General features: G+C 41.2%; 1 protein-coding gene across 16 annotated transcripts in view; it reads left to right on the top strand.

The window, feature by feature from the left end:
* Nucleotides 1-20,875, top strand: part of shank2.L (SH3 and multiple ankyrin repeat domains 2 L homeolog) — a 278,112-nt gene that overhangs the window by 159,599 nt on the left and 97,638 nt on the right. For 15 of the 16 annotated variants that reach the window (XM_041589410.1, XM_041589409.1, XM_041589416.1 and 12 more), the window contains one exon: nt 19,986-20,061. In XM_041589410.1, coding sequence (XP_041445344.1) covers nt 19,986-20,061 — 76 coding nt within the window. 16 annotated transcript variants of the gene reach the window in all.

The following is a 20,875-nucleotide window of genomic DNA, read 5'->3' as shown; positions in this document are numbered from 1 at the left end:
ACATAGGTCCTCAATGGTGGGTATGGCCACCTGGGGGGAAAAGGCAGAAGATAAGTGGACAATTTAACAAATCTTTGGCTGCTGTAGACATTCCTTGAATGAGAATGAAATGACCTCCTTATCCACCAATCTAACCACTGAGCCAACGAGTCCACAGTATCCTTGGGATGAGGTTAGGGATCATGCAGGTCTCTTCCATCCACTACTTGATGCCCACAGGGCCTTATGAAAAGGGGCAGGTATTATGGCCAGTGGCAGACAGAACTCTGGTGGATAAAGTTGACCAACCTCCTTAATTTTCTATTAGACTGGTCCACATCTACCTGGATGTTTGGACAAAATAAGGTAGAGGCTAGCCTCCCAATTATTGACCACTGCTCCTCCAGGGAGGGTTTGTGTGCCAAACTGCTGGAAGGTGCCCATGGTGGCACTCAGAATCTCCAGGCCTTGACTTGGATGATGTGACTGAGAGCAAAGCACTGCAGCCTGTGAAGTGGACTGACAATATGTTTCGCTGATATACGTTGAATATTTATCAAAATCAGCTTGGGGAAGAAAAATAGACCAGGAGATAATTAGCATAAAATATGGTGCACCCACTTCCCCTCCCACGTGGCTTCTGTTGGTTCCTTTTTATTCTGAAAGCCAAAACCATGGAATCGTTTAGTGATTTATACTGGTTTGGCCCATCAGGGGGATTTTTTTTATCCCATGTTTATTCATGTTTATGTGTCTTATATGGTCAGCGATAAAATCGTGTCTCTCTTCCATGTACACCTGGACATCACCCTAATAAATTATAACTTACAGTAACTGACAATATCAGGGGTGTAATATCAGTCCCTACAATGGGGGGACCAAGAAGTATAGATGGCGCCCAAACTAAAGTGTTAAGACCCAATATCTTCCAATGTGGCCTTTGCTTTGCTGGCGTTGACCCCATGCTCTTAATTAAGATTTATCGACATTTATTGAATTAGAGTGGGATATTACACTTTGGGCGTATATGAATGATGTTACACACTGAGAGTTACACACTGAGAGTAACACTGGCGTAAATTAAATCCATTCCTCCTTAGTAGTTAAGGCAACATTATTTGCCACATATTTTCTAGGGAAATATCCAAGCCAGGTGCTACATGTGTTGGAAACCACAGGGGGATTTTTAAGCAGACGGAAGCGCAGAGAAAACATATGTGGACTGATAAGTGAGCGAATGAAGATACATCATAGAGAGAAGTACACAAAGAACACAGATGTTATCCTCTAATCCCTTTGTGCCTTCTATGTTCTGCTCAAGTATCCTCTGCAATGCGCCTTAGATATATGGGCTCAATCCTTCCTGCAACTGGAGCCTGATGAAGAACTCACTATGGTTTCATAGACACTGGGTGCCCCATATGTTGCTCCAGGGAAAGGCACCACGTCACCTACTTTAATCTACTAAAGAAGACCATGGAACCACTCAACTTATCCTTCTGTTTGTGTGTAAAAGTGTTATTGTCTGTAGATGTGCATGGTGAATAGCGATCAGCGAATTTATCTGCGGTGTATTTCCACCCTTCATCGCCGGCAAATAAATTTGTGAAATTGCTGCTAAAATTCGCAGATGACTATTCGCAAATGACAATTCCGCAGATGGCGACAAGTAAATGGACGCCCATTAACTTTAATGGGCATCAAATGTTGCTGGTGGCTGAATTGTCGATGGCGTCAATTTTTACACCCGCGAGTTGACGCCGGCGTCAACATTTGTGTTTCACGGCAAAGCAAAACGGGACAAATTCGGCCATCACTAATACTGAAGCTCCTGGGGGAATTGGGGACCTGCTCCACCAAAACGTAATTTTTTTTCTCGAACTCTTTCCTCTTTCAACACCATTTAGTTGCTATTATAGACCTATCTGTATAGATAGACAGTAAAGGGGCATATTTTATCAGCGTTTGCATGTATTCTCCTGCAATTGTGGGGTTTTTTCCTATTAACTTGTGCCTTTTTATGAAAACTTTCAAATTGTAAGCTCTTTTGGGCAGCGCCTTTTGAATCGGTTACTGGTCACTATGTATCTAATTCTCTATGTTCTTTGTAGGTGCTCTAAAACTATAACATAATATAATAATAATAATAATAATTCTTTTTTCTGTATATTTTCCAGTAAACAGAAGTTGCAACTGATTTCTAGAGAGTCTCTGTGGCGTTGTTAAAAGGGTTTTTCCCCCCAATATATGCCAGTGTCAAAACATCATACAAATAGTAGAAATCACTGGGAGGAGGTGGTTGCAGCAATTTTGGGTGAATCTCGACTGTGATTGTTAATAATTTACTTCAAATTAAATAAAAACGTGCTCCATGTAAGAAATGTTGCTTAAATTGATGTTCTTCATTATAAGGATGGTTCACCTTTAAGATAACTTTTAGTATGTTCTAGAATGGCCAATTCTAAGCAACTTTTCAATTGGTCTTCATTCTTTCTTTTTTTTTTTTTTTTTATAGTTTTTGAATTATTTGCCCTTTTCTACTGACTCTTTACAGCTTTTTAATGGGGGTCACTGACCCCATCTAAAAAACAAATGCTTTGTAAGGCTATAAATATATTGTTATTGCTACTTTTTATTACTCCTGTTTCTATTCCGGCCTCTCCTATTCATATTCTAGTCTCTTATTTACATCAATGCATGCAGGGTTGGACTTGGTCGGTGGGACACCAGGAAAAAACCTGGTGGGCCCTGGCTATTGTGGGTCATGCCAGCCCAGTCCTGCTCCCTGCAGAAATGATCTTCTGGACAGGGCAAAAACCAGTACGCACACGCAATTGCGGGGCAGGGGGCCCTCCAGTCCGACCCTGATTGCATGGTAATTTGCAACCAGATTGCTGAAATTGCTAACTGAAGAACTGCTGAATAAAAAAAGAGTCCTGCGTGGAACAAATTTCTAAGACCCGGACCGACCCGAACCAGACACAAACCGCAACCCGCATATTTACCCACTTCGAATCCGCTACCCGACCTGGACCCGCAACTGCCTTATCGGCAACCCGCCGACCACCATCAAACAGGAAGGGATGCAAATCGAAAGTGAGCGGGGACAGAAACAAGTTTTGTAAAACTTCAAAAAGAGTAAAATATAGACAATATTACATAAGATAAGAAATTTAGATTACACTCGCACCTGAAAATCCTCCACTCATTCCGCAGGGTGCCTGCTTTTTTTGCTTGTAACCCGCAGGTACCCGACCCGCTGTAGGACTCTAGAATAAAATGCTCAAAAATCACAAATAATGAAAAATTATAACCAATTGCGAATTGTCTTGGAATATCACTCTCTACATCATACTAAAGCTGGCCATAGATGCAAAGATCCGATCGTACGAATCATCGTACGATCGGACTTTCCCATCTCCCGACCCGCCACTAACCATTCAGATCAAAGTCTTACCAGTCAGATTAGTTAAAGAACAGATCAGCAATGTTCTGCCCCTGACAGCAATCGTACGATATCTATGTCCAACCAAAGCTGGTGACAGTCTCCCACTGAAAATCGTACGATCGGCAATACACGCAGAGATATTATCGGCAGCCGACAGAAATTTTCTAACCTGTACGATCAACCAAACGACCGATCTCCGCCGGACGAAAAATGTCGGGACTCTCCACACACGGTTCGAAAATCGTACGAATCCTCGATTCGTACGATCAGATCTTTGCGGCTATGGCCAGCTTAACAGTTAACTCAAAGGTGAACAACCTCTTTAAATACTGGGGGAAAGAACTATGGCGGTGCACACAAAGTGGCATTTCTGTGCAAGAAGGAGCATTTCAAAGGCTATGATCAATGAGCCCCACTGGTGTAACTTGAGTGATGGGTTTTCATGGCATAGAAAACTTCTTTTGACTCTAGTGTTTTTTAAAAACATTTTTATAATATTTTTGTGATGAGATGGGAAGGACTAATTGCGGGACCCACAAAATATTTCATCAGCCGTTTCACGGGAGCTTTGGGAAAATAAGAGCAATTAAGCTCAGGCCGCGCAGTGATTGAATAAGAATAAAAGTCTCAAGGTCAGGGAGACAGACTTGTGAAAGGGAAAATCTTGAAAGCTGTAATTAAGTTATTATGGCTTGTGTTCTACAGACAGACACTGCTCCCATAGCGAGCGCGAGGTGTCGCTTCAAAGGACTCTTTGTGCTGTACGTCACCTGCACCCAAAGGATTAGGCTGTTGGCTAAAGCCAAGATACAGGAGGGTTCATGTATGAAGTGCTGGAGCCTGATGGGGTGCAAAATTGCCCTTTGGAATATGGGGCAGACTGTGCTTTGTAGTGCGAGCTAAATCCAGAACAGAAGGCAGAACAGAAGTACAAAGCTCTGCACAACTCACAAGATAGGGGGCATCCAAGGAGATGCTTGTATATTGCCCACAACTCGCTCTAGAATAGAAAAAGTTGGACTGTAATTTTTTTAGGTGAATCCATCTCCCAGTAAGTGTTGGGTCCCTAAATCACCTGCCATGCACTGTATGCATTTCTATAGACTCCTCCTACTGCGTAATCCCTGGTCCCACCCCCATCACTGCATTATTGATCTCACGCCGCATTAATGAACACGACCTATTGACAGTGTTGGACTGGGATGCCAGGGGCCCACCAGAAAACCTTAGATGAGGGCCCACTTTCAAAACTATTATTCCTCCTCTCCTCACTCAACCACTTTATTTTTCTACTCTTTTATCTCTACATACTATACTCTATTCTTCCATTATTAAGCCTCTAAAAGAAATAAGGAATAACCATGAAATAGGCCAAATGGTTAGAAGCAAGAGGTCCCACTAACACCTGGGCCCACCGGGAGTTTACCTGGTATCCTGGTGGGCCAGTCCGACACTGCCTATTGATTATAAAGCTTTTAGTGCTCGGTATACTTATTTGCGCCTCATTTCCAATTGATGGTTTAACCACCGGTTGCTCACACCTGTGATTGACAGTAAAAAAAAAAAATCATACTCCAAATGCTATTTTTAAACCAAATTAACATTCTTTTTTTTTTTTTTGCTTCGTTTTCAGAGATGAGCTGTTTAAAGGGGAATTCGTTCATGATAACATATCCCTAGCTATTTGAACCCTTCATTCAAAGGTTCCTGCCATAGCAAGATAGCATTAGTTGCTGTGTATATTGCAATACCAGTTCTCACCAGGCATCTTCCATAGACTGTAGCAGTGATCCCCAACCAGTAGCTCGTGAGCAGCATGTTGCTCTCCAACCCCTTGGATGTTACTCCCAGTGGCCTCAAAGCAGGTGATTATTTTTAAATTCGAGGCTTGGAGGCAAGTTTTAGTTGCATAAAGATCAGGTGTACTGCCAAAAAGAGCCTCAATGTAGGTTGACAATCTACATAGGGGCTACTAAATGGCCAATCACAGTCCATATCTGGCACCCCAAGTACATTTTTCATACTTGTGTTGCTCCCCAACTCCTTTTACTTCTGAATGTTGCTCACAGGATCTAAAGGTTGGGGATCCCTGGTAGCAGGACAGCCCCACCAGCACTTTTCGCTTGATCAATACATTTTGACTATAACTCATGAATCTGTCCTCATCACATCTGCTTCAGTCCAACTATTATTATCCCTCTGCTCTTTCTTAAATGTCCCCTTTAATGCTTGTAGGTAGCTTTCGGGGAAAGATATCTTCATAGCAATGGTGATTGGCCCCGTAATAAGTCAGTTTTTCCTTTTCAAGATATATGCTGGGAAGTATATCATAATATAATTAATAGCTATTGAGAAGGGCTAGACCCAAAGAGAATCCATTTTTAATGCTTTGCTCATTTTATTCTCTGAAGGGCATGACTGGCAGCCGCATCATTTTAGCAATACCATACCCTGCTATATCCATGTTTGGGTTAACAGTTAGTTTCCTTCCCATATAATGTTATCTGTGATTTATAATATACTGTACTAATAAATATCAATATACCAGCATCCCTGTGTTCATTTTCAGAGGCGTAATTACTATATGCATGTCCTATATGCTTATATCTGGGGTACATTCTGTCCCGGAGATATGTTACCATGCTGGGACTCCCTGCAGAGCAGAAATGTTGTCCTGGTGCAGCCTGTAAAGCAATCATTAGTCATTTAGATACTGGCAATTTAGTACATCTAATTCTGTGCTATGCAGGGAGAACTGGGAGAGGGTTCTTTGGAAAGAACATATTCATTGTAGGGATGCACCAAATCCAGGATTCAGTTCAGGGTTTGGCCTTTTTCAGCAGGATTCGGATTCGGCCGAATCCTTCTGCCCAGTCCAACCGAATCCTAATTTACATATACAAATTAGGGGCAGGGAGGGAAATCGCATGACTTTTAGTCACAAAACAAGGAAGCAAAAAATGTTTTCCCCTCCCCACCCCTAATTTGCATATGCAAATTAGGATTTGGTTCGGTATTCGGCCGAATCTTTCGCGAAGGATTCAGGGGTTCGGCCGAATCCAAAATAGTGGATTCAGTGCATCCCTAATTAAATAGAACATATTAATTTATGCAACTGCAGGCTGATGCATTCAAATAACTGAACCTCTTCTCCCATTAGCCTACAATGTCTCCTTCTCTTACCTGATTGGCAAAGGTTCAATATGCGGTTGCACTGATTGGGTAAGAGAGGTGTAGACCCCACCCCTTCGCCTTTAGTGCCCCTGCTGGTTTTTTATTTTCCATATAGGCACCTGATGGCCACCCTATTAAATCTACCACTTGGGCGCCTATATAAAAAATATGGCCCTAAGTGGGCATAAAATTGCACCCTCTGCACACATGCTGGGCACCATTTTCCCCTATAACAATTAACTTTTAGAGCAGGCATACGCCTAATTACTCTCATACCAAGTATTTCCCGTCCCTTGAATCATTCATTCAGCCTCTTATTCACAGTCACCATTTATATTCCTTTCTTATATTATGTCCGAGTCCCAGGGATTTGCTTTGCCAGTCTGGCTCTGAATGAATGAATGGTTTCCAATTCATTCCCGAATTGGGGAATCCTCTTCATCTTCATACATATTTTCAGTGGGTGGGTTTTAAAGGGGTGATTCGCTGTATTTTATAGAATGGCTACTTCTAAGCAACTTTTAAATTGATCTTCATTTTGTTTTTTTTTATATACAGTAGTTGTTATTTACCACCTTCTGACTCTATCCAGCTTTCAAACGGGGATCACTGACCCCCATCTAAAAAATTCCCTACAAGGCTATTACTCATCTTTTTATTCAGACCTTTTCCTTTTCCTATCCCAGTCTCTTATTCAAATCAAAGAATGGTCGCTAGGGTCATTTGGACCAAAGCAACCAGATTGCTGAAACTGGAAAGCTGCTGAACAAAAAGCTAAATAACTCAAAAACTACAAAGAATGAAAAATGAAAACCTGTCTTAAAATATCACTCTCATACTAAAAGTTAATTTAAAGGTGAATAACCCCATTAGAAAGACCACCATTAGGAGTCACAAGGTCCCACCAGAGTGGCCATTGAAAATCGTAAAGAGGCCTAGAATGACATTTTATTGTATTTGCAAAATGTATTTGTGGCTTTACATCCCCTTTAAGCTCCTGCACAATCGAGAATTATTTGGGTTATTTTTTTCTTTCTATTTAAGTGACCCACAAGGGGTCTGAACTTTGATGTACCTGCTGCAGAATGAAAAGTGTGTTTCCTCCCACATGATCATTTAGAGAGATGGGAATTATCTCGATTATTATCATTATTTTATTCTAAAGCTGGGTGTTTTGTGCCGCTGCTCATGACTTTGCAAGTAATGGGTTTAATTCTATAGTAGAACGTCTCTCTCCTTGACACGGGGTCCACTGACCCCTAATTGGTAGAGCAATAAATTCAATCTGAATGCCATACACATTAGCACTGGACACAAGCCACCCTGCCACAGATTACCTGTACATTTCTCCCAAACCTCCCACCCTGGCTGCTGTCATTTGTTTTCCATTAAAATGACCCCCCAACACACTGCACTGGATACAATGGCGGCCCCTTGTGTAATGATGACTTTGTATGGATGGGGCTCTGAGCTCTTATCTCTTGGTACTTTCAGAGAATTCTAAATACCCTAATTGCCCCTGGAGGTTTGTAATGCACTTCAAGACGGAGATATAAACATGAAATAAAACCCAACTGCCAGTTTTTTGGTTTTTTTTAAATGCCTGGCCTCACAGCAACATGGCTTTAGGGACCCCTATGCTTAGTGAGGATGATTTATTTATCATTTGCACATATATATTGGAACTGTGTATTGGTCTAAACCCCCAATGTAGGGGCTTAGCGGGCAGCAAGATTTCCTAAATGGAAATCACATAGACCTTGCAGGTAATTATCACTCAGAATCACTAACTGCCACATTGCCCATTGATCTACTGACCCCCCAAGTGCACCTGCATTTAGATAAATGGAAGGGAAATTGCATTTTTCTAGAAATTGGAAATCAAGCAGCAAAAGGCTTGCGATCTCCTTACGTGCCATTGCCCTATAAAGTATTTTACTGTGTGGCCCACAGGCCCAGTATCTTCGAGGTATCCGACTGCCTGACTGCCAACGTGTCATTCTTCATAATTGAAGCTATGAAATGCGGGAAGGGTGACAGTCACTATGACACATCAGGCTCAGCAAACACTTGTTACACTTCTAGGAAATGAATGCACAGCACAACATGCTGTTATTAAGTGCAACAATACAGTGTCACTCATACACTGGGGAACACCTTCCCGATATTCTATGATTTGGGGGTGTATAATGTGTTGAGCGTTGTCGTTTCTCTGCAACCTAGATGCAATGGATGAATCATTTCGGTTGTTTTCTCCTGCCTGTTTAGGAAGGTCAAACTCCCAGCATTCTCTGTTAAGCATTCATCCAGGCTACATTGCAGCTAAAGGGATGCCGATACCATGTAAAAGATGACTTTATTATTCCAAACAAGCCTCTAAAATTATATCAATGTATCTGTTGTTCTGATAGGTGCAAAAAAGGCCCACTGGTGCATTCCTATCCCCATCCTCTTGCCCATGTCCCACCCATGCCCTGCCTTGGCTCCACCCATGCCCATCTTGACTCTGCCCATACCCCACCCTAACTTGCGTCCCCTTCCTCCAGGGTTGCTAGGTTGGCGGTTTTCCAGCCAAATCGGGCTACTAATGACTTTCCTCAATTTCAGACAGTTTTGGGGCAAAAATCTGCCGGCCACCAAAAGGTCTAGAAGTTGAGCTGTTTTACCAATATTTATTGAAATTGTAAATGTATATACCTCCTGGGTTCCCCTCTGTAGTTACGCCCCTAGTGACGGGGAAATTTGTCCCATTTTGCTTCATAGAAAAATATGCGAAATTTAAAAAAGGCTTACTTTCACATATATTCATTTATTTTTTTATACTTGTTTTCACTGCACATATTGTGCTATTTTTTGAAGGGCCTCTTGGCTAGTTTTGGGCTGGTTTTGTAGCCAACTTTGGCTGGTTTTGAAAATTAGAGCTGGCAACCCTGCCTTCCTCGCTGGTAAGAAAGCGGCTGGGGAGGAGGGGGCTTTCTTAGTAGTTATAGAGGAAGCAGACCCCACAGTCCCGGGCCCCCTGCTACTGCTGGGTCTGCTTCCTCTATAGTTATGCCACTGTTCAGGACCCCAGAAATAGAATTGGTGTCCAAAGCAATACTACTTGGTCTGGTGCCCTGCCAAACCACGTGTGCCTCAGCTGCCAACCCTTAGTTCTAGCCCTGACTGCCATATTGCTTTCTTTAGCCAGTAGAGTATGAGGGTATAGCTTCATGTGTGGGGAAGTTATTTCCTTTTCTTAGGCTACTGCCACACAGAGTCTGTCTCAACCCCTAATTCTTCCAGACAGGGTTAATTGTGTAATAGGGGACACATAAAGTCTTCCCTACCTGGGATGCCAAAGCCATTTATGCATATAAATGAGAACTACCATATTGTTTACGTTTTGTGACATAATATCGTCAATCTAAAACTTATCCGCAGGCAATAAATGCACAGATTGCGCTATCTATTACCACTAGAGGGACCCCTGGATAGGCCCGTCCGGTCTACAACCATAAGATGTTGCCTGAAACAATACAAACTGCATTTAAACACTATACTGCAATATCAGGGGCTCCAAGCTGCTTGTTTTCTAAATTTTACATGCCTTTCCAAGTGTTTCCTAGGTTTGGAGTCGGTTTTACCTAACATGTTTTTGGTAAAGGAATCATTTTGCAAAGGGAATTTAAAAGGCAGAAAATAAGTATTTTTCCCCCAATTTAAAGAGAATCTGTACCCCTGATGATTAAAATATGTAAACGCTGTATTATATTAAAAATCCCTGTGATAGTAAAGTGTATATGTTCCATTTTGTAATCCCATGTTGAAGCACTGCCATTTTAAATACTAAAGTTTGCCCTTTGGCTGAATGAGGCACTGTGCTCACACCCAAACCATGGGCACACACGCATACATGCTAGGTTGCCTCAGCCAATGAATGAACAGAGATTTTGCTTTTCTCAAACACACTTCTTCCTGCTACAGATTCAACCTGCATTATTTCCTGTCAGGTGATCAGAGGAAGCTCCCACAAAATGGTGGCTCAAAGTAATAGCTTTACATATAGAAGACAATTGATAAGATTCTTTAATAATTTAAGACGTCTCGGGAGATATTCTACATCAGAAACGAATGACTTAACCTGTAGGCCAATAGGTGACCTATTATCATACGCATTTTATATTGGGATGCCGTTCTCCATCTACTTTATTTGATCCCCATGTGGTGCAATTCTGCTCCTGCCATGAGGCAAGTTGAGAACTTTTGCCTCATGGAGACCCCCCTAAAGCTGCTGCCTCAGGCACAGGCCCACAGGTGCCCTGGTTGCCAACAGTCCAGATTTCGGATGTTTGAAAACGACATGACCAGCATCGGACTGGCATGTACAGGGCCCACCTGGGCTGCCAATGTGGCATACGCGACGCCACATCCCCCATCTAAACATGTAACTTTTACTTCTAAACGCAATTGGGTAGGGGGGTCAGCGAGAGCTAGGGTTGCCACTGTTAATTGGCTTGCAATCCGGACTAGTGACGCCATAGGGACAGACCGGTGATGTCATGGTTGGTACAAGTGGCATCAGTGGGGCTGGGCTATTACATGGCGATCAGCGATTGGCTGGTGGCCATGTCAATCAAGTGGAATCCTGCCTGGTTTTCCTTATTTGGAAAACTGGGCAGGCAGCATGACCCAAGCAGCCATTTAGAAACCCTGGCTGTACGGGTCAAAACCGGGCGGGTAGCAACCCCTGGGATTGGCTGGGCCCACAAGCACCATGACCCACCAGTTCCTGTTGTCCTGCTAGCCCAGTCCAACCCTGTGCTGAAATCCAGACCATCTGAATTTTTAACCACACAAAAATGGCAACCGAAATGCCTAATGAGGGGAGGGACCAGTCATGTTACATGCCTCCAGTAATGTCACATTGAACTTGATTGCACCAGCTTTTAGGCAATAATAACACAATCATACCTCCCAACTGTCCCATTTTGAGTGGGACAGTCCCACTTTTGACAGCTCAACCCGCAGACCCTTATTTGTACTGATATGTCCGAGTTTCTCTTTGATCTGCTGACTGAACAGCCAGAAAAAGATGCAAAGTTCCTAACTTAATTGGCTCTTGGCAGAGAGCCCAGACTACATACTTAAAATACTTTTGTAACCATTTTAGATAAGATAAGACCTAAGACTCACAAGGGCAATTCACCTATTTTAGAAAAACTGTAATAACATATAAAAACCATAGAAATGTGTTCATACTTTTATAACCTGCCAAATTTTGTAAAATGGACATGGTAATTACGGATCATGGCCACAAAAATGAGCTTGGTTAAAAAAATGTTGCCGTGCTACGTGCGCCAAATCTTTTTGTCCCTATTTCTGTTACCAGAGTGTTGGGAGGTATACAATAGGAGGCCATGTGTGGTATAGAATTTGTGACCAGATGCATTTTAAGACAATGGTAGTTGAGACAAGGCTGAAACTGCAATCTAAACAAATAGGACCTACACTGAATCTAGCGGGGGGGGGGGGGGTTAGGAAGATGAGAAAATAAGTATACATTCAGCTCTTAATATTTCCATTAGACAAATCAAAAATGAAAATTAAAGGTGTATTGTGTACCAAATAAGCCTCTCGAAGACCAAAAATAGGGGAAAGCAGTGGCTCGGAAAAAAATAAAGGATTTCTGAGGGGGAAGAAAATCCAGAAAAACCAGACTCTGCACTGTGCCACATTTCCAATAGATGGATTGAATCATTTTCTTTTCCTTTCTAATGGCATGCGTAATTGCTGTAGGTTTTCAGTCGTCCTTCACCCGCACTTATTTAGACTGGTGACTGATGCATTTCCATGGTAACTTGCTGCAGAGAACGAGAGCGCGTTGCTACAGAGAGTGGGCTCAGAAGGCTGCGCTCCTTATTCCCAGCTTACAACTTGTGTAAAAGCACCCATCCTGCTTTCATGGTTTTTTGGGGTTTTTTTTTTTTTTTCAATTTTTGGGAGTCCAAAATACATTGGATTTTTTTTAATTTTTTTTGGGAAAGCTTATGTACTCTCTTGGATTACAATTCTGTAATTTGGAGTTAAAAAAAAGACATATTTACAGCATGATAATTAGATGATCATGAAATAGCACAAGCGAGAACGACGGGGGCGTCTCCTTCGGGAATGGGCAGGAAAAGCGTCTGACTGTGCCATGGTCACACCTAGATTGCAAACTATGGCCGAGAGTTCCAAATTTAAGAAGAAAGTGCATTTCGGAGGTACTGTCTGGCGTGCGTGTCTGTCTCATGTGCTTTCGTACTGCAAAATGACAGAAGTGCTTTTGTGTTGACAGAAGTGATTTTGTAAAGACTCTTGTGTGTCTGTCATTGAGTGTTTTGTCCATATTCATATTGTGATTCCTGCGGACATGGAAAGAGACTGTCAAGATGTCAGTAGTTGCTGAGATCCGTATATTTTATATATATTATATACTGTACATATATAAGAGCACGATTTCCGCCCCATACTTTTTGTGCCTTGACTTCCAAGTGAGATGAGTGTCATTCATTTTGTGCTCCTCTCTCGGGGGTCGAGTCTGGTGACTGATTTGTTCTGAAACGCAGGTAAACTCACCTGCACGCACGATTCTGCATACAGACGCCGCACCACCCAGCTGAATGGGCAGACTAAGAAAAAAGGAAAGAGGGTGTTAATTTGCAGGATTAGGAAGCGACATGTTCTGGGCAAAAACTAAAGGTGTATTCTCATAGTGACTGTGAAAGGGATCGTAATCGTAGATTGTAAGCTCCACTGGGGCAAGTTACATGCAATGCTATTGCTGCTAATTCCGTTAAAGGGGGATCCCCACCCTAATTTTTTTTTTCTTTGCATAATGAAAGGAAATGTCATTCTGAGCAATTTAGATCTTAAAATATAATTGCCATTGAAAGCAGCATTTTTGTCTGGTTCTCTGGTTTCTGACTCATGAAACAATAGAGTGCAAGTCAGTTAAACAGCTGGCGTCTGCTCGATTTGATTCTGGAGTCAGAAGCAGCAGGAAGATAATGCCTTTAATGGCAATTACAGATCATTTTAAAACCACTGAAAATGTGCAATAAGTGACTGTATATTGGAATTACATTTCCTTTGACTTTTTTCTTACAAGATGCATATTTGTTTATCTGTCTGTAGGAATCATGATGGCCCACCCTTAACAGCATGGTGGACCATAGTTCAGGGGTGATGCATAGGTTAAGAACCCCAGTTTAATATTCTTAAAAAAAAAAAAGATTTGACTTAATTATCTTTTGTGGCTGACTATTTTTTTTTAGAAAAATGCTAATTTCTTTGTTGAGACCACAGTGATATTAACATAAAATGTCTTACATTCTGTGGCTTCACAAACGGCATCCGTGATTCTGGAAGTGGCAGTTTAGCAGTAGTTCAGTGCTGACACTTTATAAATACAGGTATGGGATCTGTTATTCAGAAGGCTCAGAATTACGGAAAGACCATATCCCCTAGACTATTCTATTCAGATTTTTAAAAATGATTCTCTTTTTGTCTGTAATAATAAAACAGTAGGTTGTACTTGATCCCAACTAAGATATAATTAATTCTTATCGGAAGCAAAATCAGCCTACTGGGTTTATTTAATGTTTTTCTAGTAGACTTAAGGCATGGAGAGATCAAAATTACGGAAAGATCTGTTATCTGGAAACCCCCAGGTCCTGAGCATTCTGTATAACATGTCCCATACCTGTACATGTTTATAAATAAAAACTGGAGGGCCCAAGGCTGGACATCCCTTGATGTGCACGCTGAAATTGTATGATATTATGATAGAGACACAGACAGCACCCCAACACTAGTAAGGAAAGGGCAGCACCCCAAAAACTCAGCTTTTCCACCCAAGATTTGCTGTAAATTAAATGAGACAGCTGTACGGGTATTAGAGGAATCTCCAGGACCCACACTTAAAAACATGACCTGACATGTGCCCCTAACTGTGGTAATGGGAACATAGTTATAAAGTATAAAGGGCAGACTTTATTGTGGAACAATTCTTAAAGGGCACTAACATAGGAAAATGGTTTCTCCCACTAATAGAGCCTGCACTCTGGAAAGGGAAAATAATCTTTTTTTTTAATGTCCCTTATAGGCACAAAGGCACCTGCACCAGCATATTGGGGTACACCCAGCCATGCACAAAAAAGTGCAAGTCCCCCCCACAAATGCTTGTGACATAAGATTGGGGAGCATGTCCACTGTTTCAGTACCACACACTTTTCATAATGAGTAAGGGAGACCAGCTCATTATGCTCATGCAAACATGGCTTCCAGCACTTCCATAAAGGGGTGGTTCACCTTTAAACTAACTTTTAGTATCATCTAGAGAGTGATATTCTGTGACAATTTGCAATTGTTTTTCATTATTTGTTGGTTTTTTTGAGTTATTTAGCTTTTTATTATGCAGCTCTCTTGCAATTTCAGCAGTCTGGTTGCTAGGGTACAAATTCCCCTAGCAACCATGCATTGATTTGAACAAGAGACTAGAATATGAATAGGAGAGGGACTGAAAAGAAAGATGAGGAATGAAAAGTAGCAATAGCAATAAATGTGTAGCCTTACAGTTCTTTAAATGGGGTCAGCGACCCGCATTTGAAAGATGGAAAGAGCACATAATTAAAAAAAAACTATAATAAATAATGAAGAACCAATTGAAAAATTGCTTAGAACTGGCAATTATATAACATACTAAAAGTTAACTTAATGGTAAGCCACCCCATTTAACGTACAGGCAGCATAGAACTTGCTACGAGTATTTTTAGGGAAAATTAGTTTTGTTTCTCCCAACCAAAGTGTGGGCTCTATTAATCCGCACCTACAGTGGGGGAAACAATTTTCCTAGGAAGGGTCACTTGTTACACAATATATTGTGCTCTTTGTACTTTATGTTCCCCTTCCCTCTGGGACCCCTGTGTTTTTAGGGGCCCAGGTCAAAATTATCTTTGCTCTACCATCTCTGATTGGAGAATGGGAACAGGTGATCTGTGGCCCTGGGGCCCATACTTTTTAGTGTGGTTCTTGGTGTTTCCTCTAATACCTGTACAGCCGTGTCATACATTTTACAGCAAATCTTAGGTGGAAAAGCTGAGTTTTGGGGGTTTTATAAGCACTCAAAGGTGTGCCCTCCTTACTACTGTTGAGGTGCTGTCTGTGCATACCTCCCAACATTTTGGAAATAGAAAGAGGGACAAAAATATTTGGTGCGAGAAAAATCTTTGACCACATACTGTACATTGTTTGTGGCCATACCCCCTAATTTCCATGTCCATTTTAAAAATGTGGGTTATGAAAGTCTGAACACATTTCTGTGGTTTTTATGTGTTATTACAGTTTTGCTAATAAAGGTGAATTGCCCTTTAAGCTGTGAGTCTAAGTTCTCCCAAGAGACCTGTTATCTTATATTGTTACAATTGTTTCTTTGCTTATCTTAAATAATGCCACGTATTCTGGGCTCTCTGCCAAAAGCCAATTCCGTTTCAGAAACGTTGTTTCTTTTGCTGGCTGTTCAGTGCAGGAGATCAAAGAGAAAGTCGGGACATTTCAGTAACAATAAGGGACTTCGGGTTGAGCTGTCAAAATTGGACTGTCCCGTGAAAAACGGGACAGTTGGGAGGTATGTCTGTGTTTGTAGGAATCAGGGGACATTGAAGCAGGGATCTCTACAATATTGGGGGGGGGAGGAAAAAAATTCTACATTTTGGCCTGTAGATTTTTATAATTTTTAGGAAGAAACCTGGCAGCGAATATCAAAACTTTCTATGCAGCGGGTAAAATAAGATACCCATTGAATCAAAATCATGTTATTATGCTTTACTGGAGAAGGGAAGATTAGAATAAAGAAAAAAAAAATCACCGGTTTGTGTTTCATGGAAATACATCTCATTTGGTCATTAAGGCTAGGATTAAAAATGCAATTGTTTGGCTGGGTAATATATTGCATGCTTCAGATAATGCTTGAAAGGGACGCCTGTGCCTGAATCCTGCTGCCTGCCTTTCTTCTGGCTTCTTGGGGATAATTGTAGGGTAGGAGAGATAATTATAAACCATTAAAAAAAACAAAAAATGGTATATTGATGTACAGAGAAAGGCAGCTCTGATGGTAATGAGGCCATATATTATATTTAGTCTGTTAACTGTGAGGTCACTTCCTGTGTTAAAGGGAAAGCTAGTGCTTACACATAGGGCATGGGGAAATCACCAGCATTTAGTACATAAGTATTTAAAATCTGAATCAAAACTTGCACTTCTGCTTAAGGCGTGCCAGACACACCAGAGAACTTAAAGGAGAACTAAAGCCTAACTAAAGACGTTGGTAGAAATGTTGTACATGATGTTTTGTGCTTCTGTACCAGCCCAAGGCAACCACAGCCCTTTAGCAGTAAAGATCTGTGTCTCCAAAGATGCCCCAGTAGCTCCCCATCTTCTTTCCTGCTGATTCACTGCACATGCTCTGTGCTGCTGTCACTTACTGAGCTTAGGGGCCCACTCACAATATACAGTACACATAGAATAGAAATGTCACAATTAGTGATGGGTGAATCTGTCCCATTTCAGTTCACAGAGAAATTGGCAAAAAATGTGCGAAATGCATTGAAGTCAATGGTCGTCAAAATTATTTTGACACATCACAATTTTTAAACGCGCGACACGTCCAAATCATTTTGACGTGTGACATTTTTGATGAGCGGCAATTTTTTGTTGCAGCGAATCTTCCCACAGCAAATTTTCAGTTTTGCAAAAACACTCGCCATAGGCGAAATCTGAAAATTCAATGCATATCCATGCCTGGCTAATAAATTCACCCATCATTAGTGACAATATAAGGCTGATTAGTAATTAATACAGATAATTACTACATGGCAGCACAGAAACCAGTGCAATTAGCATCAGAATTTAATAATCAGCAAACCTGTAGCATCATCTTATATTACAGGGGAAGCTCATTTTCTGCTGGATAATTAGTGACGAGCCCTAAGCTTAGCTTCTCAACAGCCAATCAGAGCCCACTGAGCATGTGAGTGTCACAGACACTTTCAAAGATGGTGACTAGTCATGGGCGAATCTGTGGTGTTTCTCTTCGCCGAAAATTTGTGAATTTGCTGCAAATAGCGAAAAAATTGCAAAACTTATTGGTCAATGGGCGTCAAAATAATTTTGAGGTGCGACAATTATGACGCGAGCGATCATTTTTATACTTACGATTATTTTGTCCAAATGCATTAAAGTCAATACCCTACTTAAGGCTCTACAACTGCTAGTAAATTGCAACGCCTATGACAGAAGCTGTCAGAACAGTTTTGGTTTTGGTTTTTAGGTGCAGTACCCAGTGTCATGCATGACCTAACTTTAGTATGAGGCATACTCAGGCTACATGTGGCATCCATGTAGATGGAGGCATCCACGAAGATAGAGGGAGTTGCTTACATATAGATGGAGGGTGTATCTTACATGTAGAGGGCATTACTTACATGGTAATGCAGGGGTGTTGTTAAGCTGTACATGCTGATGGTGGGACTTATATGTAGATGCAACTTACCGGTAGATGTAGAAGATGTCAACTCCATGTAGATGGAGGGTATTGCTTACATGAAGATACAGTGGTGTAGCTTAGATGTAGATGCCAGGGATGTGACATACATGTAGATGGAGTGAGTTTTTTGTTTGTGGAAGCAGGGGTGTTGCTAAACTGTGTATATGCAGAGGATGTAGGTAAGTAGATGGAGTGTATTGCTTAAATGGAGATGCAGAAGATGCTTCTCACAAGGAGATGTAGGAATGTTTCTGATAGGGATGCACTGAATACAGGATTCAGTCCGGGATTCAGCCTTCTTCCGCTGGATTCAGATTCGGCTGAATCTGAACTTATATATGCAAATTAGGGGTGGGAAGGGAAATCACGTAACTTTTTGTCAATTCCTGTCAAATGCAAATTAGGATTTGGATTCAGTTCGGATTCTGGGATTCGGCCGAATCCCAAATTGGTGCATCCCTAGTTACTGAGCTGTATTTGCAAACAGTGTGACTTACATGTAGATGGAGGATATTCTTTCATGCAGCAGAAAGGAGATGCGGGGGTGTTGTATATCCTGTGATTTTGGACAATATATCTGAGATTAGTAGATGAGGAGGTGAAGGTGGCTAAAGCTGGGACTGTTCAGAACCAAATGTTCAGTTTTAGGTGCTTCTAAAACAATAATGTCTATGGCAACTGCTCATTGATGCAGATCATCTATATGCAAAACTGTCCATCATGGCGCACAGCTCATAATCTCAAATTAAGTTAACTAACCAGTACTGAAGACTCCAGTTCATGAGTTTCATGCTTTCTACAGATTTTAAGTGGGAAGGAGTGTGTAAGAATCCAGCAGTTCATGGAGTATTGGCTGCTTGCAATTGTCTCAGGTCAATAATAGATCACTTGTGTGATCTTAGCTCGATTGACAGTTAGATCCAATATATCTTATAGGGGGGCTCCTTTTGCCTAGAAGATGTATTAGAGCTCACTCTATTAAAATCACCAGGCATCATGTCTCTCTACATGCAGGACTTGTGCAAAAGGCAGTTATTTTGTTAGATTTTGTTTGTACTGGAATCAGTTGTTTGAGTGAGCTCTAATACATCTGCTAGGAAGGGAAGCCCCCCTATAAGATATATTGGATCTAACTGTCAGCGAATATCTGACACCCAACTGCTGCATGAAGACAGAATGAAGAGAAACAGATGCTGAGAGAGGGATTGTAAAGACGAACTTGATTATTTCAGAAACAATGCAGAATTTTAATTAATTGCACTTAGAAAGTCTCTTATTTCAGAATGATAAAGCTTATATAAAATTTTCATTTTCACAATAGTTTCCCCTTTCAGTTACAATTTGGGTTCATTTTGGTTCATCTGCCACCCTCAAAGTGAAATATTTCTAAAATCCACACGTTTTTTATAGACTTTATTATGCAACGATATTGGGATAAGTATTTGCCTTACATTGCTGCCCAACAGCCTAGTACAGCGGACAGCGTATTTAATCCCTTCTATTGATCACCCATTAATATAATAAGGCAAAACCGGCACAAGATGTTAATCAGCACCACTTTAGAAAATTCCCTTCCATCACTTGAGACTGTCTGTCTGATTGAAAAGGCTCGCTGTCTCCAAGTGATATTTATATAGCGAACAGATGTCGCAGCTTCAGAAAAGATTGCGAGCGAGCGGGGGCTTGCGCTCAAACTTGTTTTGGCAACTTGTTGCTATACTTTGTTTTCTTTTAATCCCGATCAGTTTCGTGGAGTTGGATATGTCACAGTTTAACTCGATTATCGTTATTTTATTCTTCCCCATTTTTCTCCCCTAGAGACCCGCTCCGACAGAACCAAAAAACTCTTCCGGCACTACACTGTTGGATCTTACGACAGCTTTGATGCATCCAGGTAAGACTTCGTTTGGATGTTACTGCACATGTTTGTATATATAGCACATATGCTAAATATAAGGCAATGGTTTGGAGCAGAAGTTCATCCAGGTATCCATATGGGGCCTAATTGTTGTGTTCTCTAAAGCCCTAACGGATAGTGACAATATCTTTAGAAATAAGTCAACTGGACTTGCTGTGTTTTTTCTTTGATGACGTTTCACCAATCATCCAATTGGCTTTCTCAATTCAGAATAACTTGTAACTAGGATCCTTTTTTGGGAAAACATTTAATTTCATACAGTGCTGGGGATGGCTTGTCATTCTTTCTAACAATAAAGGTTACTGTTGGGGTTAAATCTCGGCATTAATAATATAAAGTTGCCGTATGTTAAGAGTTATTAGCCACCGAGGCACATAGAGGAACCGATGGAACGGTCAGCTGTCAGTCTCTCTCTCATTAAAGACTAATGGAATTTCCCAGAGTGGGGAGCATATTGCTCATGTCATGTAGCTGGACTTGCAATTCATCACTGTTTAACCTCATGAACCCAGTACCTATTAATAGATCAACATTTTTTGGACTTTCCCACATTGGAGGGTTTCACAGACTGCCAACCTGGAGCTTTGTATCAGTTATTTCCTACTTCTTTGTTTTTGGCCCATGCAGACCATGTGACAATGGGCTATTGGCTGATAGGTAGTTTACTTAAGGTAGCCATAGACTTTACAATTACGATCTTTCCTGGAAAAGATAATTCCAGGAAAGAATGTTCGTTTCAATACACACGTGTAGAGCTGAATCGTCAGATATACAGTAGGAACTATAGAAT

Source organism: Xenopus laevis, chromosome 4L (assembly GCF_017654675.1).
Source record: "Xenopus laevis strain J_2021 chromosome 4L, Xenopus_laevis_v10.1, whole genome shotgun sequence".
Classification (NCBI taxonomy): Eukaryota; Metazoa; Chordata; class Amphibia; order Anura; family Pipidae; genus Xenopus; species Xenopus laevis.
This window is presented reverse-complemented; position numbering and strand designations above follow the sequence as displayed.